This window comes from Stegostoma tigrinum, chromosome 5 (genome assembly GCF_030684315.1).
Source record: "Stegostoma tigrinum isolate sSteTig4 chromosome 5, sSteTig4.hap1, whole genome shotgun sequence".
NCBI classification, from domain to species: Eukaryota; Metazoa; Chordata; class Chondrichthyes; order Orectolobiformes; family Stegostomatidae; genus Stegostoma; species Stegostoma tigrinum.
The window spans coordinates 13223790-13247816 of NC_081358.1; the positions used below are offsets into that span (position 1 = coordinate 13223790).

General features: G+C 40.1%; 1 protein-coding gene across 1 annotated transcript in view; it reads left to right on the forward strand.

Annotated features, from left to right (window-relative positions):
- Window positions 1-21771, forward strand: part of ext1b (exostosin glycosyltransferase 1b) — a 174403-nt gene extending 152632 nt beyond the window's left edge. Inside the window, exons 10-12 of the mRNA XM_048528949.2 lie at window positions 6903-7063; window positions 15199-15370; window positions 18731-21771. Of these exons, the coding sequence (XP_048384906.1) occupies window positions 6903-7063; window positions 15199-15370; window positions 18731-18916 (519 nt within the window). The 3' untranslated portion in view covers window positions 18917-21771. The remainder of the gene's footprint in view (window positions 1-6902; window positions 7064-15198; window positions 15371-18730) is intronic.
- Window positions 21772-24027: the final 2256 nt, after the last annotated feature.

Sequence of the window (24027 nt, forward strand, 5' to 3'; positions counted from 1 at the left end):
AAATGCTGCTTCATCTGGAAGTGTGTTTGGAATCTTGATAGTGAGGAGGTAAATGAGAAACTGTTTTACACCTTCTGCAATTGCTTGGCAAGGTGCTGTGAAAGAGTGGAGCAGGGTATCGCAGAGAGAACTGGACCTGCAGTATGCTGACGGTGGAAGATGTTTTTGGTGGTGACAACTTGCTGGAGATGGTGGAAATCGTGCTGGATGATTCTTGTGTGACTGGAATGCAAAATGACAACAAGGAAATCTCTCTTTTCCCTCTACTCTCTGAATCTCACCCCACCTGCCTCAGTGATTAAATTCTCCGCACTGCTGACTCTACTCCATCTTTCTACAATCCTATAAACTTCAGAGGAACTGTAGCTAATAGCCCCCATGACTAGGTGTAATTTTTTTAAAACTCCAAACCCATAGTTGGCTGTTTATAAAATTGGATTGCTGCTACCAAAACAGGATGTAACAAAAAATTATGCCACATTCCCTTCTGTTTGAGTGATGTCCATTGTATTCTGACACAGATAATGTAACAAGAAAGTTGTTTCAATATGGAGAAGAGAATTTGCCTTAACCAATAAGGCATGTTCAAGCCTGTTAATTTGTTTCTGTTACTATATTGTAATTCTTTTACTGTACAATTAAGTCAAGAAATTTTTGAAGGGAAGAGCAAAATTCCAAAAATTTTTCCATTTGATTTTGATTTATTGAGTTCTCTGGGTAATTAATCAATTCTTAGAATTTCAGCGACAATATTATGTAAAAATCATAATCTATAATTGTCTTTCTTTATGTTTACAATAAGCTTCTTAGCATTGGACATTGCCCATTTGTGTAACATCACTGTGTAAATAAAATTGGTTGAATTTTAGCAACAGAAGAAATGCTACTAATTAAAAACAATTTGCTGGTGTCTTCACATTTGTAGGATTTGCATAAGTACGCGCTGAGCTGGATTATGCAGTGATGATGATATAATTCAGTCTTTTTGTCGAGAATTACTTGTATATTTTAGACATAGAAGAATCAATTTCCTTACCTCCTTCACTAGCATTTCCGTGAAATTTGCATGCTACAGTTAAAATCTTCCATCTGATTATAGTGTCCTCCACTGTGAAGACCAACGTAAAATCAAATATGATTGTTTCCCTGTTCCTTGAAATCAGTTCCCCATTTGCATCATCGAGGATTCCACAGTTATCTTAGTTACTCTCCTTATATATCTGTCGAGCTCATCCTGTTTGGTTTTATATTTCTTACCAATTTACTTGCACAATCAATTTTCTCCATCTTTGTTAGCTTTTCAGGCATCCACTGCTCCTTCATTTTAGAAAAAACAAAACATCAAGCTTGCCACTGGTTTTTCCTTCTTTGTATGTCTTAGTTTTTGATTTGATACCCTCTTTGACTGCTTCTGTTATTTTGATTCTTATCCAGACTACTTTTAGAGTAGTTTTTTGTTTTTTTTTGCTGAGCATTAAGAAATGTATGCTTATATGTCTTCCACAGCTCATCTACTGGCTTTTCCCTTCAACTATTTTCCAAGCCCAATTTAGACAACTCTTTCTTCAAATCTCAGTATTTGCCCTTATTTCATTTTAAACCTACCTCAGCATATTACTAGCTTTAAAACAGCCAGTTCCCAGATTGGTTCTGCAACATACTGCTCTGAAAAGCCAATCACTGGTACGCTCTCAATATCTATCTTCCACGTCACTCTAGTCCATCTGATTTGTCCAGTCAGTATGGCCAACCCACAGCAATGTGGTTGACTCTTAATTTTTATCTATGCAATTAGGGATGAGTAATAAATATTGGCCTGGCCAGTGATTTTATGTGCCATGAAATTTATTTTTGAAAGTACAGATTAAAATCACCCATGCCAACTATAGTGCCCTCCTTGCATGCCTCCATTATTTTACAAATTTACTTTCTCCTAGATTAAGACAACTCTTCAGGGACTTGTAGGTAATTCTCACATGTGCTTTCTTTGCCTTTTATTCCTTACTTCCACCAAAACTGATTCTACACCAAGATCCAAAATACCTGCAGCACTACTCACCACTGCATACCTTTTTAGTAACAAAGCTACCCTTTTCCTTTTTGCTAATTCTTCTGGAATGTTGAATGCCCAGGAATATTGATTCCTAGTCTTGGCCACCCTGTAACATCTCCATGATAGCTAATAAGTCATAATCATTTATTTCTATTTGTGCTATCACCACCTCTATCTTGTTAGATATACAGCATGCATCCACATTTAGATGAAGAACTTTAAGCTTTGACTTTTTACAATGCTTGCTGCCTCTGGTTCTAATTTCTGCTGCACTCTTCTGCATATATTTTCTACCCCTACTTGTCACACTTTGAATTATTATAAAACAAAGAAAAACTGAAAAGAGAGCAAGAACTAAGAATGAGAAAATGGGTTAGTTGTGCTGAAGGCAACCAGCATAATGGAATATTGGGCTTATGGTATGTGGGAATGGGTAGATACTGCCAAAAGCAACCTATGTCATAACAGGACTGCATGACCAGTAGGTGAAATGGATGGACGGTTAGAATCAGGCTCTAAAGGTATTGAACTTGGTGTTGAGTCCTGAAGGGTGTGCAGTTCTGCAGTGCCCCCAAGCAGAAAATGAGATACAAAAGCAGAAGTTGCTTAAAAAAAAAACTCCGCAGATCTAGTAGCATCTGTGAAGAGAAATCAGAGTTAACGTTGCAGGTCTGGTGAATCTTCCTCAGAACTGACGGTAGCTAAGAAATGTTGGTTTACGTGCAGCAGATAGGGTGGGGGAAGAGAGAATAAGGAGTAGATGATAAGTGGGGGATACAGCCTAAAGAGAGTGGAGAACCGTTCGATAAACAAAGGAGTAGATAACGATCTGGCTAAGAGGGGTTAAAAGCTGTTAATGGAGACTATTAGTGGCTGACAAAAGGTGGTAAGTAATGGCAGACTATGTAATAAACAAGGCCAAGTGAGTGGTTTAGGGGTTTAGGACATGGGAGAGTTCAGGCACTAAACTTGATAGAGTCCAGAGGGCTGCAGGGTCCCCAGCAGAGGTTTGCTGGAACACTGCAGCAAGCCGGAGACTGAGATGTTGGCCAGGAAACACAGTAGTGTGTTAAAGTGGCAAGCAACAGGTAGCTCAGGGTCTTTTTTGTTCTGCAAAATGGTCAGCCAATTTACGCTTCATTTCCCCAATATAGAGCAGTGAATTAAGTAGACTAGATTGTGAGAATTGCACGTAAAGTACTGCTTCACTTGAGAAGTATGTTTGAGCCCTTTGATACTGGGGGAGGGAGGAGGTAAATAGGCAGGTGTTACACCTTTGGTTGCAGGGGAAATTGCCATGGGGCTGATGGGTGTGAAGGAAGAGTGAACCTGGGTGTCCTGGCGGGAATGATCCTTGCAGAAGGCAGACAAGAAATATGTATGGTGGTGGCACCTCACTGGAGCTGGTGGAAATGGTGGCTGATGATCTTCTGGATGTGAATGCTGGTGGGATGGTAGATAAGGCCCTGGTGAACCCTACTGCTGTTGCGGGAGGGAAGAGAGGGGGTGAATGTGGAAGTCTGGGAGATGGATAGGACCTAGTTGAGGCCCTGTTGATAACGGTACTGAGGAATCCTCTGTTGAGGAAGAAGTTGGATGTTTTGGGGGCTCCTTCATCAAAGTTGGCCTGATTAGAACATATGTGACAAAGATGGAGGATCTGGGAGAAGGGAATGGAGTGTTTACAGAAAGCACGGTGCGAGAATACGTTGGATTCGATCAGATTCCCTACAGAGTGGAAACAGGCCCTTTGGCCCGACAAGTCCGCATCCCACCCAGAGCCATCCCCCTATAACACCCACACCCCTGAACACTACAGGCAATTTAGCATGGCCAATCCACCTAACCTCCACATCTTTAGACTGTGGGAGGAAACCAGAGCACCCGGAGGAGACCCACACTGACATGGGGAGAATGTGCAAACTCCACACAGACAGACACCCAAGGCTGGAATTGAAGCTGGGTCCCTGGCACTGTGAGGCTGCAGTGCTAACCACTGAGCCACCGTGCCACCCTAAAGTGGCTGTGCAAGTTGGGCTTATCATAGATGTGAGTGGCCAGTCTGTCCCCAGAAACATGTCAAGGAAAAGGAGGGGGGAGTCAGAGAGAGACCGGGTGAAAGTGAGGGCAGGGTGGAAATCAGAAGCAAAATCAATTAATTTTTCCAATTCTGGTCAAGAGAGGGAAGCAGCACTGCTGATAACATTGATATGTCAGAGAAGGATTATGGGTGGTGGCTGGAATAGGATGTAATGATGTTCTTTGAGCTTGTGCTGAGGCTTGCTGGAACACTGCAGCAGGCCTACAACAGAAGTGTTCGCCAGGGAGCATGCTGTTGTGTTGAAATGGTAGGCAGCTGGTACATGGGGTTCATTTTTTTGCAAACAGTGTGGGAGTTCTGCAATTCTGTCACCCAGTCTGCGTTTCAGTTCTCCGGTGTAGAGGAGACCACGTTATGAACATTGAATGTAATAGACTGGATTGAGTGAAATACAGGCGAATTGCTGCTTCAAAGTTTTTGAGAACATTTGTAGCTTGGGTCGTGGATGTAGTTGCAGACTTGCTCACTGAGCCAATGTTTTTGATTGCAGACCGTTTCGTCACCCTGCTGGGTAACATCATCAGTGCGCCTCCAGTGAAGTGTTGGTATTCTGTCCTGCTTGTTATTTATATGCCTCGGTTTGCTGGGTTCATTGGTATTACTTCCAGTTCTGTTTTTCAGTGCTTTGTATATCAGGTCCGGTTCAATGTGTTTGCTGACAGAGCTCCAGGATGCCAGGCCTCCAGGAATTCTCTGGCATGTCTCTGTTTGGCCTCTTTATCTAAAAGTCCCCTAGACGAATCAAAAGACCTGCAAAGAAACGGTTGCCCTGCATGTTAGAGAAACAGAATCCATGAGCAATTGTTTCTCTAGTCAGATTCTATCCTGCTCATGTTGCTCATATCCTCTCTGCTGCTCCTCGAATCACAATCTGCCTTTGGAGGAGCAGCTAGAGTATGAAAAAAGAATCCTGAGATTGTCTTGTCCCAGAGCCACATGCAGGGGTTCAGCTGCACTGTTGTCAGTCACTTTTCAAGGAGGAGAAGCAGAAAATAGGACGTCTTTGCTGCTAATAAAGCCAAGAACCAGTCATCATGGCTGAGCCTCATGAGGTGAGTGCCCAAGGATCCAGGTGTGACTTTTAATCTGAGGTATGCTGACTGGTCCAGTTGCAGATCTTGCTAATCTAATTAAAGGATTAAGTGGTAGAAAGCAAGAAAGGCTACCTCTTAATCTTTGAATGGGATTGGACAGTTTTTGGGGGAAGTTCCCCAAATAAGTGTGTCAGCTTCCTGATTTTCATAAATAACCAGGACTGCATTTTACTTCTAGTGAGTTGAGTTGGAGGAGTAGAAGGAGTCAGAAGGCTTCAAAATCTGAGATGGAATAACAAAACAGTGCTTACATCTTGAATAAGTCAAGTTGAAAACGTTAAATTTGAGTAGCACATTTCATATAATGAAGCATTACAAGGTGCTTGACAGCAGAATTAGGAGATCACTGGATTAAGGAGGGCAAAATGCAAGCGACCACCCAGAATTGTGTTGGAATAGTTGTGTCTACAGGTAATAAAAGCATGATTGAGGATTTCAGCAGGTTCCAGATTAAAATTGTTTATTAAATCCATACAGAATTTGTACTACCATATTATTTAAAGAGGGAAACCTTAAAAAAAATCACAAACCAAATACATAAGATAATGATGCTGTGTAATTACAATTGCTAATAAGAGTTAATGAAAATGGTGCCCCTACAAACAAAAAGGTAAACCCCTGCAAACAGAATACATCCTTAAGAACAGACCTCTGGTTGAATATCCAGAACAAAAATCAAAGATCTACTCAACTCTGCATTTTGTAATACAGTCTGTAGGTCATTTGCTGTCAAATTTGGTTCATTAAATTTACTTACTGTTTAGAATTTTAAGAAGTTGGTGCATGAATTGACTGCAATAACAAGGTGTAGAGCTGGATGAACACAGCAGGCCAAGCAGCATCAGAGGAGCAGGAAAGCTGACATTTTGGGTCTAGGTCCCACTTCAGAAATGGGGGAGGGGAACAAGATTCTGAAATAAATAGAGAGGGGGAGGCAGTTGAAGGTTAGATAAAAGAGCAGATAGGTGAAGAGATGACAGACAGGACGAGGAGGCGGGGGCAGGGATGAAGCTGGAGGGTGGGGGTGGGGTAGGTCAGTGAGGTGAGAGGAGTGGATAAGCGGGTCAAGGAGGTGGGGACGAGCTGGGCTGGTTTTGGGATGAGGCCAGGGGTGGAGAGATTTTGAAGCTTGCAAAGTCCACATTGAGACCATTGGGCTGCAGGGTTCCTAAGCAAAATATGAGGTGCTGTTCCCGCAACCTTCAGATGGCATCGTTGTGGCGCTGGAGGAGGCCCAGGATGGACATGTTGCCCAAGGAGTGGGAGGGGGAGTTGAAGTGGTTCGCGACTGGGAGGTGCAGTCGTTTATTGCGAACAGAGTATAGGCATAGGCGTACGTATGAATTGTCCAGTTTCTTTGTTCTATCTTTGCAGCATGGTACCTTTGCACATTTACTTCCATATATTTTGGGAAAGGGTTAGTAGCAATGGCATCCAAGAGCTACATCCAATGGATTTGTTCCCCTATGCATTAAATATCTATTTAGATTATAATCTGTTCAAGGGCAGTTATCTCTGTTTTCAAAAGTTGTGAAAATAACGAAAGATTATAGCCATTGTAAGTCACCTGCATGCAGATTTAACACTTTATTATGTAGGCTATTTGTTCTTAATTTTATTAAAAAAAGTTGATTTAGGCTTCATTTTATTTTAGGTGGATTTTGCCTTCATTGTGTGGCAAAGCTTCCCTGAGAGAATTGTGGGATACCCAGCTCGCAGTCATTTCTGGGACAGCACTAAGGAAAGATGGGGCTACACGTCTAAATGGACCAATGATTACTCTATGGTCCTAACAGGCGCTGCTTTCTACCATAGGTATGTACATAGGCAGTGAAACATTGCTCTTAAACTTTTCTTGTACAATAACAATGTGTATTTTTCCTATAAAGCTGAATTCAACCATGTGGAAAATTCAGGAAGTCATTATCTAACTGACTTGTGGCACAGTATTTTTATCTTTCTTCTAAGACTAAAATTTCCATAGTCACAATCCTTGTGGACAGCAAGATAACTTAAATGATGGTTAAGAAAGCATAGAGAATGCTTTGATTTTTTTTAATGGAAAATAAAAGAAGTCAAAACAAAAGGAGAACCTTTGCACATTCCGGTTTAGCCTCAACTGAAATATTATGTACAATTCTGGGTGCACCAGACTTGAGGATGGCTGTCAAAGCCTCAAAAAGAGCACAGAGGAAATTTACTAAGAGTCCATTTGCCTTCCCTGCTACCTGCTGAACTTGTATGCTAGCCTTTTGTGAGAGAACACGCAACGTCCATTTGTACTGCAGAGAGCTGCCTAAAGTGTACAACATCACATTTCCCCACATTCTGTTCTAACCACCAGGTTTTTCTTCACTCACTGAAAGGTAAGGTTGAAGCTATCACAGCAGTCATCAGCCAGAAGTGCTGAGTGGATGATCTATCTCGGTGTCCTCCTGTGGTCCCCAGCATCACACATACCAGTCTTTGGCCAATTTGACTCACTCCATGTGATATCAAAAAATGGTTGGATGCAGTGGATACTGCAAAGACTGTGAGCCCTGACAACAATCTAGCAATAATACTGAAGACTAGTTTTCCAGAACTTGCCATTCCTTTAGCTAAGCTGTTCCAGTACAGTCACAACATTGGCATTAACCACAATGTGGAAATTTGCCCAAGTATGTCCTGTGCATAAAAAGCAGAACAAATCCAACCTGACCGATTACTGCCCTATCAGTACAGTGATGGAAGGTCTCATCAACAGTGCGATCAAGCAGCACCTGCTCGGCAATAACCACCTCAGGGACACAAAGTTTGGGTTCTGTCTGGGCTACTCAGCTCCTGACCTCATTACAGCCTTAGTTCAGACATGGACAAAAGAGTTGAATTCCAAAAGTGAGTTGAGAGTGACAGCCATTGACATCAAGGCTGCATTTGACAGACTGTGGCATCACGAGCCCTAGCAAACCTGGAATCAGTGGGTATCAGGAAAAACCCATGATTAGTCATACCTGACACATAGGAAGAAGGTTGTGGTTGTTGGAGATAAGTCATCTCAGCTCCAGGGCATATCTGCAGGAGTAACTCACGGTAGTGTCCTTGGCCCAACCATCTTCAGCTGCTTCATCAATGACTTTTCCTCCATCATAAAGTCAGAAATGGGGTTGTTTGCCAATGCCTGACCGCACAACGTTCAACACCATTTGTAACTCCTCAGACGCTGAAGCTGTCTGTGTCAAAATGCAGTAGATCTGGGCTGAGGGCAAATAACATTCGTGCCACACAAATGTCAGGCTACGACCATCACCAATAAGAGACAATCTGACCACCATCCCTTGACATTCAGTGGTGTTCCCATCACTGAATGCTCCACCATCAACATCCTGGGAGTTATCATTGATCAGAGACTCAACTGGACTCACCACATAATTGTAATGGCTATAAGAGCAGGTTAGAGGCTATGAATCCTGAGGCGAGTAATTCACCTCCTGACTCCCCAAATCCTGACCACCATCTACAAGGACCAAGTCAGGAGTGTAATGAAATACCACTTGCCTGGATGAGTGTAGCCTCAACAACACTCAAGAAGCTTGACACCATCCAGGACAAAGTAGTCTGCTTGATTGGCACTGCATCCACTCCCTCCACCACCGACACTCAGTAGCAGCAGTGTGTACAATCTACAAGATGCACTGCAGAAATTCACCAAAGATCCTCTCTCAGTACTTTGCAAACCCATGACCGCTTCCATCGAGAACGACAAGGGCATCAGATATATCGGATCACCATCACCTTCAAACTCCCCTCCAAGCCACTCGCCATCCTGACTTGGAAATATATTGCAGTTCCTTTACTGTCGCTGAGTCAAGATCCTGGAATTCCTTATCTAATGGCATTATGGGTCAACCCACAGCAGGTAGACTGCAACAGTTCAAGAAGGCAGCTTGTTGCAACCTTCTCAAGGGCAACTAGGGACCGGCAACAAATGCTGGCCAGCCAGTGATGCCCACATCCCACAAAATGGATAAATTTTTAATAAAAACCTCAACCTGTCCATATCTTTCTCCAGACTGATTTCATCACCTCTGACCTTCGCACCTATTGTTGTATCTTTTGCAAAATTTAAAGATAGGGCATTAGCTTCTCTTATCCTAGTTATTAATAGGTATAGCAAATATTTGTGGGCGCATCATTGATTCCTGTAACAGTGCTCTATTTACAAATTGCTGCCTTGAACATATACTCCCTTTTACCCAACACCATCGTCCATTCATACTGAGAGTCTAGGAAGAGTATCCTGCATTCAGCATCACAGTGAAGCAGACCAGGAAGATTGCTTCACCATAGTGGTGACTGCAAAATAGCATGGGAAGTTTGCTCTACAGTGCAGCAGTCTAGGAAGAGAGTCCTGTAAAGAACATCATGGTGAAGCAGTCTGGGAAGAGTGTGTCGCAATCAGTATTGCAGCAAAGCAGCCCAGGAAGTGTGTCTTGCAATCAGCATCACAATGAAGTAGTCTGGGAAGTATCAGTGATAATGGGAACTGCAGATGCTGGAGAATCCAAGATAATGAAATGTGAGGCTGGATGAACACAGCAGGCCCAGCAGCATCTCAGGAGCACAAAAGCTGACGTTTCGGGCCTAGACCCTTCATCAGAGAGGGGGATGGGGTGGGGGTCCTGTCCGTCTTCCCTGGACTGACCTATCCCCTCCCTACCTCCCCACCTATACTCTCCTCTCCACCTATCTTCTTTTCTCTCCATCTTCGGTCCGCCTCCCCCTCTCTCCCTATTTATTCCAGAACCCCCACCCCATCCCCCTCTCTTATGAAGGGTCTAGGCCCAAAACGTCAGCGTTTGTGCTCCTGAGATGCTGCTGGGCCTGCTGTGTTCATCCAGCTTCACATTTCATTAGTCTAGGAAGTATATTCTGCAGTCACAATTTGTTGAAAAATCAACAGTGTCAATGCAACAAATTCAAGTCACTTGGCTGGTAAGAAACAACTGTTGGAGGCTACCTGTAAACTGCTATTAATTAGGAAAGTCTATTTTTAAGTACCAAAAACAAATGAAAGTTAGGACCAAAATAATGGAGGGGGTGACTGTGAAGTATTTGAATTAGCATTTATAGAGAGGAAGTATTAGTGAGTTTAGCAGGCTTTTGAAGTGGGTAAAACCCCAGGCTCAGATGAGATGTTTCTCAGACTGCTATGAAAGGCAAGGGAGGAGATTGCGGGGACTGTGACATTAATTTTCAAATCCCTCTAGCCACAGAGGAGATGCCAGAGGACTGGAGGACAGCTAATATAGTACCATCATTCAAGAAGGTTAGTAGGGATAAACCAGGAAACTGCAGGCCACTAGGTCTAATATCTGTGGTTGGGAAACTATTGGAAAATATTCTGAGGGACAGCAGTCACTATACTTGAACAAGCAAGGATTAACTATGCATAGTCAGTATGACTTTGTAAGGGGAAGATCATGTCTTACAAATTTGATGGAATTTTCAAACAGGTTGACTCCATGTATTGTTGAGTGATGCATTTGATGCACTCTACATGGATTTCAATAAAGCTTTTGTTAATGTTTTGCATAGCAGATTTGTTGAAGAGCTAAGAAGATGATTGGACCCAAAGTGGCAGGAGGCAGAGAGGTTGATGTTTAAAGGGTATTTTTATGAATGAAAACTGTCCACTGGCATACTGCAGTATTATTTGGTGCATCTGTTGCTGCTTGTTGTGTACAATAATGATCCAGACATGAACACAGGAATTGTGATCAATTGATTCACAGATGACACAAAAATTGGTGAGGCGGAAAGCAATAAACGGCAGGATGATAGCTAGGCTGAGCAGTGGCATATGGGATATAATCCTGAAACATGAGAGAGGATGCATTTTTTTTGGAGGACAAACAAGGCAAGGAAGTACATGTTAAATAGGAAAAGTAAAGTATGAAGGATAAGCAGGATCTTAGTCTGTATTTACGCAGATCTTTGTAGGTAGTCAGACAGATAGAACAAAGAACAATACAAACACAGGAACAGGCCCTTTGGCCCACCAAGACTACATCAACCCATGATGGCTTTCTAAACTTAATAAGTGGTTGAGAAGACATGTAGGATACTAACTAAACAAAAAACCGAAAAAAATTGCAGATCCTGGAAATTTGAAACAAAGCAGAAATTGCTGGGAAAAAAGTTAGCAGGTCTGGCAGCATCTGTGAAGAGAAAGCAGAGTTAACATTTCAGGTCCAGTGACCCTCCTTCAGTATGGGATAGGATACTTGGCTTTATTAGTCAAGGCATTCAGTTCTGATTGTCACACAAAATAGGAAGATACGATTGCACTGGAGAAGCGATTTACCTGGGGTGGAACAATGCTGGTATGAAGAGAGACTAGACCAAGGTGATGAACATAATTGCGTTTTGTAAGATTGAAGGGTATGGATACAGTGAATAGAGAGCTGCTGTTCCCCTTGGTTGATCGGTAAATTACAAGAGGGCATAGTTTTAGGATAAAGGGCTGGAGATTGGGAAAAGACTTTTTCACTCAGCGGGTGGTGGGAGTTTGGAATGCAAAACCTGGGAAGGTAGTGGAGGCCAGAAATCTTATAACCTTTGAAACGGTTTTTGGATGAGCACTTCAGATATCATAACATTCAAGGATGTGGGATAAGTGCAGGAAATTGGGATTAGCGTACTTTTAGTGGGAGTAATGTTGGCGCCAACTGGATGGGCCAAAGAGCCTTTTTCTGCACTGTAAAAATGTGCTGGAAAATGTGATTAAATAAATGGATGTTTGGTGCCTGGCACAGACACATGGGTTGAAGGGCCTGTTTCTACTCTGTAAAAACGCTAACTAATATACTACACCCAACAACATGGGCTCTTATCTTATTGTGTGGTACTGTTGGTTTTACCTTATCAAACACCTTTAGAAATGTAAAGATTACAGCTTAATTTATTTTTGATTGTGGACTAAATTGAGCAAAGGACTGTTTCACAACAGAGTTGAGGAAGGAATTGCTGTACTTTTTAAATACAACTTATTAAAACTCATTAAGTCATATTTACTCTATTACTTTGTAAGCACTGGGAAAGGAATTGGGAAGACTGCATGGTTTTGGGGTGTGGTCAGCAACAAACAACTGGTTGTGGATGTTGAAGGTCACCAGCCTGACAACAACTGTCGGGTTCCTGGGTAGTTGAACAGCTTGTAGTTGTCAATGATATAGGGGGAAGCCTTCCAACCTCAGGAAGAGGAGGTACTCTGTCTCTGTCTCTCTGCCTGTGCTTCTCTGTGTCTCTACACACCCACGCCAGCCCAGTGAGATACTTAGAAGCTGAAGAAATCCAGTTGTTTTCTCCCAGAAGTTACTGTAAGCTATTTCTTTTTAACCAATGAGTCAGACTTTATAATTTGTGAACCTGTCTTCTCTGCCTCCTGTGAAGAAGTGAAAGAACCTAGGAAAAGATCAAAGATATGAAAGACTTGGGAAGCAAAGTAGAGCTCCATTGAATCATGAGGATCAGTGTTATTGAACAGTTTTGCTAATTTTTGTTTTCCTTCCACCCATAACATCAACATTTTCTAATCTATAAATGTCTGTATTTAACTAGTAGGATTAATGTCATCAGTTCATTTCCAATAAACTAGTTCTTGTTAAGTACAGAAACCTTGTACGCGTTTTCTGTTGACCTTAGTCTTTCAGGCAGGTAAGTTGGGACTCTACATACTTCGCTAATTTTTTTTACCATATGTGACGATCCAAGAATAGATTTGATTTCCAGCATGCACCTCCAGTGAAGTTTGACAGCAAATCCACATGTTACATCTGCATACTCCCCTTTATCTGTCCTGCCTATTCCTTCCTCAACAAATTCCAATAAATTTATCAGCATTTTTCTTCAACTACATATCTATGTTTAATAGCTATAAATGGACGGCAGGACTGATGTTTTTATACACTTACATTAGTCAATGCCAATGAATGTGATATTTTCATAGAGCTCGCTTTCTGATGGCTGTTAACTGCCAATTAAAAATTTTACAATATGCTAAGCACTAGCTGGGAAATTAGCAAAACCTGAGTCACAGTGCATATAAACCTCTTGCAGCTTTTCCCATGAAATGTGATGAGGGAGGAACACGTTAGAAGGATCTGGTTTCAATTAAAAGTTAACTTTGTGCCAGAATCATGATAAACATAATTATCGGGGATGAACTGCAGATCATCCTTTCAGACATGCCTGTTGCTTTCTGTTACAATGCTTTAAGTTTAGGGAATAACTTATTGAAGTCTGCTGTAACAGTGGATAAATTCACAGAACAACAACAACCATTAATAACAGGTAATCGCACTTTAACAAAGCACTAACAGCTGCTCCACGATCCAAAATAGCCAGTCTACTTTATATAGTTTATGCAGTACCTTTTGTAGTTGGTGAAATCGATCATGTGAAATGGTTTACCCCAAGGTAAGCAGCTGTGCAGGATAAATGAGAATGATGCAATTAGTAGGGGGTCTGTAATGATCTCCTCCTGAGCGTTCCAATACAGATGGGACTAATACAAGACATTAGTGTTGCTCTTTTAACTGATCTATTATAGATATAATTACAAGCTGCAAATAAATCTTAATGCTAATGGTTTCCTTTAAATTTTATAATTAAAGAATTTGTTTGCTTTAGCAAATCTCAATAAATGGCATTCTGATGGGTCACACCACAGAAAATTCATTCCCACTGATTTTGTTAGCGTTAAATAATCACTGGAAATCTCCAGGTTTGCAGAGTAGTCAAAAATCACATGACACCAGGTTATAGTCCAACAGTTTTATTTAAAATCCCAAGCTTTCTGAGCACAGCCCCTTCGAATGCAATGACAGGTAAGCACACAAACACAGTTTATAGGCAGAGATTAAAAGATCATACAACTGGTGAGAGGAAAGTGAACAGACCTAAAATGGCTGGCTGACTTCTATTGAATCTTTAATCACCCATACATTCTTACATTCTAAAAATTGCAGAAGTAGGAACCATTTTAGGTTTGCTCACTCCAATCAAACCAGTTGTATGATCCCTTTGTTCTCTGCGTTTGTGCACTTGCCTGTCATTGCATTTGACAAAAGGGGCTACGCTCCGAAAGTTTGTGATTTCAAATAAATTTGGACTAGAACCTGGTGTCGTGTGATTTTTGACTTTACCCACCCCAGTCCAACACCAGCACCTCCACATCATGCAAAGTAGTCATATAAATAAGCAGATGTCAAATTCATTATGCTTTGGCTGCAGTGTGCTAGCTTTCTGCATGTCTGCAGAACTGCAACCAGTGTAACTGACTTTGAATTTGCATTACAACAACACTTTAAATCAAGTGACATTCCTGCATCACTTTCAGCGACATATTGATGAGAACTCAAAATTAAAACATGAAGGGAATTGTGAGCTGTTACAAGTTTTTTTTAAACGTTGTGTTCCTAGAAGAAAATGTGTAGATAGTGAAGAGTTTTGAAATTGATTTGCACAGCAGTTCTTTTAACAAAATCAATCACTTAATGATGAATTGCTCATTAATTCTATGACATGAATTTCATTTTTCTCTTCTACAATTGTAAAAACATTCTCTTTCTGAAAATTTGAGCAATTATGTTTTCAAATATTCTTCACTATTCACCACCATTCTGATATTGCTTCCCAATGATTGGTTTTTCTGTTAATTGATTTTTCTTGTAAGTTCTTAACCATGTAACTCAGTGTTGGTAAAATTGTGATGGAGTAATTTCCTTCAGTTGAACCTCCTGCACTGCTGTTGAGTAAGCAGTTTGACTTGAGAAAACAGGGAATTCTTCCTGTCTACCAGTTAACTTGCATTCAATCAGATTGTCGAGAGCATTTAATTTTAAAAATTGTATGGATTATAGATACATAAGATTAATTCACTGCTATATATGCTTTTATTATTGTAGGTACTACCATTACCTGTATACTCATTATCTGCCTTCCAGTCTAAAAAACATGGTGGATCAACTGGCCAACTGTGAAGACATACTAATGAACTTCTTGGTTTCAGCTGTCACCAAGCTGCCTCCTGTTAAGGTCACTCAGAAAAAACAGTATAAAGAGACAATGATGCAACAGGTAACTTAATTGGGTGGAAAGTGAGAAAGCCCAGACGTTATGAATTTTACGGTCTTTGAAATGGATTTGTTGAACCTATGATACCAAGGCTTAGGGATTGAAAGATAGGCTTGCAGTTATATAAGGCTTTTAATGACCACCAGATATCTTTAAACAATTTACAGCTAATGAAGTGTTTCTGAAGTACAGTCACTGGTGTAAGGAAAACACAGCCAAAATATGCAAGTTTTTTTATGGTGATTGACAGATTGTTATTGGTCAAGACACTGGGAATAATTCCCCTGCTCTTTGAAATCATGCTAATGAACTTTTTACATTTAGCTAAGCAGGTGGATTGTGCTTCTGCTTAGTATGTCTTTAAAAAGCAGTTTCTCTAACAGTGCGGCGATTTGTCAAAACAACACTGAAATGTTAGCGATGACTTTTGTTCTCAAATTGTGGAGTAGAATTCTGGATCACCGATAATTCTCTTTCTCATTTATGCAACAACCCATCTAGGGTGGCCTGTTCTCTTGGTTCCATTACACACTGATTCTGCAAACCATTCTGTACACACTCCAGGAATTCCTCCTCTCCATTATCGTCGCTAATTTGATTTGCCCAATCTTTATGCAGATGAAAGTTGTCCATTATTAAAGCTGTACCTTTGTGAAAGAGAGAGAAATTATGGTAAATATATATAACAACTTATATTCACAACTAAACTAAAATTTCTGAAGGCTTTTCACAGGAAATATTAAAAACATTTGACAGTGAGCCACAAGGTGCAATGAGAAAGTGAGGTTTTAAGGAACATCTTAAAAGAGAAGGGATACTATGAAAGACTTAGGAAATCCTACAGCATACATTCTCGACAAGGAAGGAGAAAGGTTGCTAATGGTCAAAGGATTAAAATTGCAGACATTCAAGAGGACACATTATATACGGGTAAAGATTTGTGCATTCTAGGCTGAGGGGGTTAATGCAGAGATAGGAGAAAACTATGGGGTGATTTGAAAACAATGATCATTTTAAAATTAATGCACTGCCAAATTGAGTGAGTGACATTACAAGTTGGTCAGGACATTGGTAATAGTTGAATGAGACTCGTATGGCCAAGTCTGTAAATAGTGCAGGCATGAGTGAATTTCAGCAGGTGAGCTGACACAAGATCCAGGCAATGATACGCAGGTGTAGGTGTTGTAGGTGGTCTGGTTTGTACCTGCACAGTCCCAAGGGAAAGTGATGGAACTTCTGTCTGGGGGAGCAAGTTTGTAGCGGGGAAATTAAGGCCATGATTGGAGTAAACTAGCAATCTTCTGGGATTGAATGTTGGATAGGCATCATTGCCAATTATAGCAAGTGGAACAGTGGACAAATGTTTGTGGTCATGTGAGACTAGATGTTTCCAGCATATAGATGGCTCTTCTCGTGTCTTTGGGAGATGCCAAATGCATCATGTATAGTTAAAAAATAGACACACCTTGCTAGAGCTTTGGAAGTACTTCAAATATGTAGAATCAGGAAGAGAAGCCATTTTAGCTGATTTTCTGGCTTCATCTAGATGGTCAAGAATGGAACTAGGCAAATTTGGTCCTCAACCCAGCTCAAAATCAGAAACAAACATATAAGTGCTGACTAGTTTTTGTGCAGATGTTTCATCACCATACTAGGTGACATCATAAGTGGGGCAGCGATGAAGCGATGTTGTTCTATCTGCTTGGAATTTATGCAATCTGGTCCGTTATGGTGAGTACTGTCATTTCCGGTTTTATTCTGTCTGGGTTTATATTGGGTTCCAATTCTGCATGTTTGTTGATTACAGTTTGAGAACCATGCCTGTAGGAATTCCCATGCGTGTCTATGTTTGGCTTGGGCTAGTATGGTTACATTGTCCCAGTTAAACTGATGGCTTTCATTGTCTGAGTGTACTGATATTAAGGAAAGTTCATTGTGCCATTTTGCTGTAGCTGATGATCACGTATTCTGATGGCTAGTTTCTTTCCTGTCTGTTCGCTGTAATAGATTAGGCTAGATTCCCTACAGTGTGGAAACGGGCCCTTCGGCCCAACAAGTCCACACCGCTCCTTGAAGCATCCCCCTATAACCCACACCCCCCTGAACACTACGAGCAATTTAGCATGGCCAATCCCCCTAGCCTGCACATCTTTGGACTGTGGGAGGAAACCGGAGCACCCGGAGGAAACCCACACAGACACGGGGAGAATGTGCAAACTCCATACAGACAGTCACCTGAGGTTGGAATTGAACCCGGGTCCCTGGTGCTGTGAGGCGCAGTGCTAACCACTGAGCCACCATGCAACCCAATCTTCAATCCTTAAGTGTTTGTCGTATAGTGGCTGTGGGCTTGTGTGTCACCCTAATTCTTAGTGATCTTAGGAATCTTGTCAGTTCAGATATGTTCTTGATGTACGGCAGTGTGGCCCTACATGTGTACACCTTACACACTGGCCACGTTGCCCTACGTCAAGAACGTATCAGAACTGACAAGACTCCTCAGAGCACCAGGAATCACGGTAGTACACAAGTCCACAAACATTCACAAGGCTTGAAGACCCCATTCCCAAAATATGCAGAGTCAATATGGTTTACAAAAACCATGCAACGACTGCCACAAACATTAAGCTGGCAAACAGGAAGGAAACTAGCCATCAGAATACATGAACATCAGCTACAGCAAAACAGCATGACAAACTTCCCTTTAATATCAGTACACTTGGGCAATGAAGGCCCTCAGTTTAACTGGGACAAAGTAACCATACTAGCCCAAACCAAACATAGACACGCATGGAAATTTCTACAGGCATGGTTCTCCAAACATAATGCAATCAACAAACATATAGAATTTGACCCTATATGCAAACTCAGACAGATCAAAATTGGAAATGACAGCACTCACCATAATAGACCGTACAGTATAAATTCCACGTGGAGTAGAACATCATCACTTCATCAGAGGCTCCACTGATGATGTCACCTAGCACGGTGACGAAATACTTGAATAAAAACAAGTCAGCTTGGCGAGCATGTCAACAAACTCACCCACAATCTGAACTACAGATCTTTGCTACAACTTCAAAGGTGAATAGCATGTCTTCAGGACTCCTATCTGAGAAGAGAAGTGGCTGTGATGCAAGTAGTAAAAATAACAATGCATTCACAAAGCATCTCTACCAAAAGATTAACCTGTCATTTCTTCACCTCCGGTATTGATGGGCTGTCTGTTATTTCTTTTTTTTGTTGTTCATATGTCAAGCTTTATACATATTGTGTATGTGTTTTATTCAGTTCGTTGGTGAGAGCTCCATTTCACACCCTTTTTGAACTCCAGTAAATATATGATCAATCTTTACGTTTCAGTCCTCCAGAGCTTCCCGATGGGCTGACCCTGATCATTTTGCTCAACGGCAAACCTGCATGAACACATTTGCAACTTGGTTTGGATCCATGCCTTTGATCCACTCCCAGATGAGACTAGATCCAGTTCTCTTCAAAGATCAGGTCTCCATACTGAGAAAGAAGTATCGGGACATTGAGCGACTCTAACGACTCATTGATTGTTGGACAGCACTCTGATTGAAACCAGCCTAAAGAACATCCCTCCTGAGCTCAGTAAATAATGCTATCTAAGGTGACTCTCGGCAGTTACTCTTTGATGAACCCGACAGACTGACTCGGGGATTTCTGCTATCAACTCATTGACTAAAAGATCTATATGACCATTAGGAGTTTTATTGTCACTTTATCAACACTGAGTAACAGGTCTGATACCCTTTCAGGAGGGATATTAATCCGAAGTCCGTGAATTGAAAGTGTGAAAATCAATTAACAATTATTTCATCTGCACTGTGAAGAACCAAGTGAAACACTATTCAGTTGATCATGAATGAGTGTCTTAAATTTTGGTCTGAACTATCTTAAAGCTTATCTATACCACTTAAGCTAAATATGAGTAAAGAAAAATGAACTGTTTTGGAATGTGTAGTCATCAGACTTGTATAGGAATGGGCACTAAGGCAGTTATGACTAATGAACGAGCGGTTGGGTTTCACCGATAATGTCTGCCATGTTTACTATTAGCATGCAAGTAATTTTTCTTTTTTAATAAAACACACACAGAACCGTACTCACTACAGGAAAGCCCTTTACTATGTATGCAGGAATTCCATCCTCGTCAGTGGGGGTTGGGGAGGGTGGGGGGAGTTGGGAATCTGCCACGTAAGATAGAAACTGCTAGTTAAAATGTGTGCACATACCTGCATGTTAATATGCCTTACAGATGACTTCCTGTATGGCTTTTACAGGGTCACTTGGCTGACCTTTGGATCTGAAATGTTGACTTTGTGTATTTTAAAGTGAATGGCACATATGGTGCTTATACAAGGGGTAGCTCCTTGTTTCTATATAAAGTTCTATTTTTTAAATGGCAGGGCTATGTTAGCCTTTGCTCACAGGTACTTGAATGTCTGAACACTTGAAGGAGTGCTGAGCGTGTGGCCTTTTAATCACTTTATTTTGGTTAATAATGGTTCAGCCTAGTTTTATATCTGTAATTCATTTATTTTAAATAGATATCCCAATTCATCTCGTGTGCTGAATCTCCAATCTACGTTTAGACATTTCATAATTAAGGATGTGAAAAATAGGCCTTGTTATAATGTACATAATCTTGTATATTTATTATTCTGACAGAATTGTGTATAGTGTATGGTTTCAAACAGATTGACAAAGCAATGTGGGAATAATTAGATGGATAACTGTAAAGCAAAACAAATTATTTTGTATAAGATGTACATTTCTGAGGTTTTCTAACATTTCCAATGTTTTTTCATAATGTATCATTGCTTTATATTAAAAAACCCCACACTGGTTGGAATAACATGACTACACACAGTTAGTGGGATTAAACCTACAGAGGAGTGGAGAGAATACAAAGCCATATATTGTGATTTACTGCATTAGCTTTCAAAACATTATAGCTCCATGAAAAGTAACCTTTGTATAGATAGTATCACCAAAGACTTCCATATGATATGCAGATGTCTTCATTAATTTAATTGTATTCTTAGAAGCATTTGCAGTTTAAGTATATCTGTGTTATTGAACATAGATATTGAAAGATGGATTTTCATGGTTTCACTACATTTTCTGCTGCTTTTTGTGTTTTTCTTTGCAGCTTGGGAGCTTTTGCACACTTCCTACTAGCCACCCTTCTTTGTGTACATTGCAAATGTATACTGATATGATTGTATGTCACAATTATTGCTAGCTGATTCTGGTGAAGGAGGGTTTACATGCTATCGCTCCAGAGCCATTACATTTGCAGTTTTCTTCCCCAGTCATCTCTCTGCCATTTGCTGACCCATTTCATATATTTGGAGTGCCCATTTTTGTTTTGTGGTTGCGACTAATTCAGTAACATTTACAAATGAAGTAGGACAGAATGCCAGCCAGATTTAGGATTGATTACTATAAATTAAAGAATAGCAGAACAACTTTAGGTATTACACCCTTGGATTTTATTGCATGTCAAATACTTTTCAAGCTCTTCTGAATTCATTCATCTTCTTAATTTTCAGAAGAGTTGCTAGAAGTATTACTTGCATGAATGATAGGTGGTTATTTGTAGTATAAAAATATTAATCTCCAATTAAATAGTTGGTGCAATTAAGTTCAGGCAAGTAAATTTTTTAAAAAGTATCGTGAATTATATTAAAAGTTATAGACTAATTTGTTTTAACTTTAAACAGAAGTTTTATAATTTAAGTTTGTAAGGATTGGAAGGAGAGACTTTATTTGTTTCTAAAATAAATAATTGCATAAGTCATTTTACTCAGTGACTTATAGTCAAAGATTTGGGTTTGCATGTGGCCGCCTTCAGAATTTATGCAGAAAACTGGAACTGTATCTCTCTGGAACCTCTCCAGTGACACACAACCTGTTTAAGAATTCCATTACAAATACTGGACAAAGAAGCTTTCCATGTAAACCTTCGCACCAGTCCTTAAGTCTTATCCAGAGGTATAAATGGTTACATTAGGGGGATTCAGAATGTTATGTCCTTAGCTTCTCTTCCACAGGATAACCCCTTTGCTTCAGGAGCACTGGAATAATTATTAAATGATGCTGACATTCCTGGGGCAGATTTCAGTCCCAAGGGTATATATTCTGGTGCTGCATGTTTCTCTATGGTTATTAATTTTTGACTATTTATAATGAATTTGTTCCACACACAAAGTATTCCATTATCCTGTGCACCCCACAACACCTTAAGTTTCTGCTTCTGTAATTAGTAGTTTACATTCGTTCATTTTTATAGATATAAATGATTAAAGACTAGAAAATAAATGGAAATTTTGTAAGATTTGGTTTTTGTTAAAAATAAATGAAATTTGATAATACTCTGATTTGATACTTTAGTTTTCTTACGTCACTGTTGAAGGGTTCCAGTTTTCTTTGCTTTGTTCTTATGGTGCGTGAGATTTTCCAGTATTCCTTTCAATGCATTATTTGCTGTACCCGTAAGTAAATCTGTGTATTGCAACTGATATGCTTTCTCACCTTTGTGTTTTTTGCCTTTTAGGTGTTGTGGTTTAAGTAAACTGGAGGATGCCAATCAAATAGTTGGTTTATTTTTATCCCATCCTCAGATTGTAGAAATAACTGGGAACTTCCTGTCTAATGTGATAATGTCATGCTTCAACTATTTCTCCCCTCACTTTCTTCTAGAAGATTCTAAATGTGCTGCCCTTTTAAGTTTAACATCTCCTTTTGTATCGCCAAAGACATGATACTTTTGACTGTACTTCAGACATTGTAATAAATTTATTACTGACCGAGAGATTGATTATATGGAAGAAAAATCGCTCATATACTGATACAGTGTCATAGATTAGTACAGTTCGAAAGGAGATTCTTCAAATCTTTAAGACTACACGAGCTCTTTGGTTTTGTTTTAAAAAACTGAATCACTTTCACTGACTGCTCCTGCCCCCAAATCCATTAAATTGTTTTCTTTCAAGTATTTAGCCAATCCACTTTTGAAAGCTATTATTCATTCTATTTGGGAAATTCTTAACCACATCCTAATCACTCATTGTGTAAAAAGGGTTTTTCTTAAGGTAACTCTGATTCTTTTATGAATTACCTGTAAATCTGTCTGCTTATCATACTTTTAACTATTACAGCAATTTCCCGCTATCTTACCCATACATGTTTGCAAGTGTGTCAATCAAGTCTCATCTTAACCTTCTCTGCTCTAATGTTGGTCAGCCCACATAACTGAAGTTCCTCATCTGTCAAACCATTGTCACCGAAGTAATTATGACTGTAAATGCACAAACAAGCCAGACTTCAAGGAGAGCAAATATCTCAATTTTAGGATGGAGAAAATTGCTGAGGTAAGAGAGGGGCGAAACCATGGCAAAATATGAAAAATAGGATGAGCATTTAAATATCAAGGTATTGCTTAACCTGAAGCTAAAATGGATCTGTGAACACAGAAGTGAAGGAGGAATATGATTTAGCCTGAGGATTGAGATGCAGGCATAAAATTTTAGATGATCTCCAGTTTATGGAGGTTAGAATATTGGAAACCAGCAAAAGTGCATTAGAATAGTTGAGTCTAGAAATAACCAAGGCATGGATGAGGATTCCAGCGGCAGATGAACCGAGTTAGAGGCCAAGTCAAGTGATGCTACAGAGGTAGAAGAAGGAGATCTTCAAAATAGGCACAAATATGAAATTGGAAATTCAGATCAAATATAACTAGCTGCAAAGAGACTGGGTTAGTCTTAGACTTTTGCCAATGACAGGGATGGAGCTAGTAATCAGGGAATGGATGGTCTTCATGGCTCATTAAAGATATAAAGGCAGCAGTTGAAGGTTATGGAAGAGGCATGCATTAAGTACATATAGTCTTCAGATGTCTATGGAAAGAATACTAAGATTAGAAGTGTAGACTGAAAAATAATTGTGATTGCAAAGAAGAACCATGTGAATAAATCATTTACCTCTGGTATTTTCTATTTGTTCCTTAATATTCTTTCGGATTGGAAGATGCTAAATGTCACCCCACCATTTAAAATGGTAGCAGGGGAGAAGATGGGAAAACACAGGCCTGTCGTCCTTTCAACAGTATTAGGGAAAATGCTACAATCTATTCTAAAGGATGAGATAAATTAGACACCTGATTGATCATGATCTGATTGGGATACTGAGCATAGGTTTGTAAATGAGACATCATGTTTGACAAACTTTGGAGTTTTTTTTTGAAGATGTTATTAATAAAACTGACAAAAGAGGGCAATGAATGTAGTATACTTAAACTTTCAGAAGATTTTTGGTGAAGTCTCCCCACAGGAGACTAATTAGTTTAGGAGGTACTATACTGGCAAGGATTAACGATTGACTAACAGGCGTAAAAAAAAGGTAGTAATAAATGGGTCTTTCTAATGGTAGGTTATGTTAAGTGGGGTATCAAAAGAATCAGCATTTGTAGCCCTACTAGTATACTATATGTCAATGATATGGAGGTGTTACCGCATCCAGTCCCTCCACTGCCAATGCTCAGTAGCAGGAGTGTGTACAATTAACAAATGCACTGCAGAAATTCCCCAAAAAATTTTAGATAGCACATTCGAAACACATGATCACTA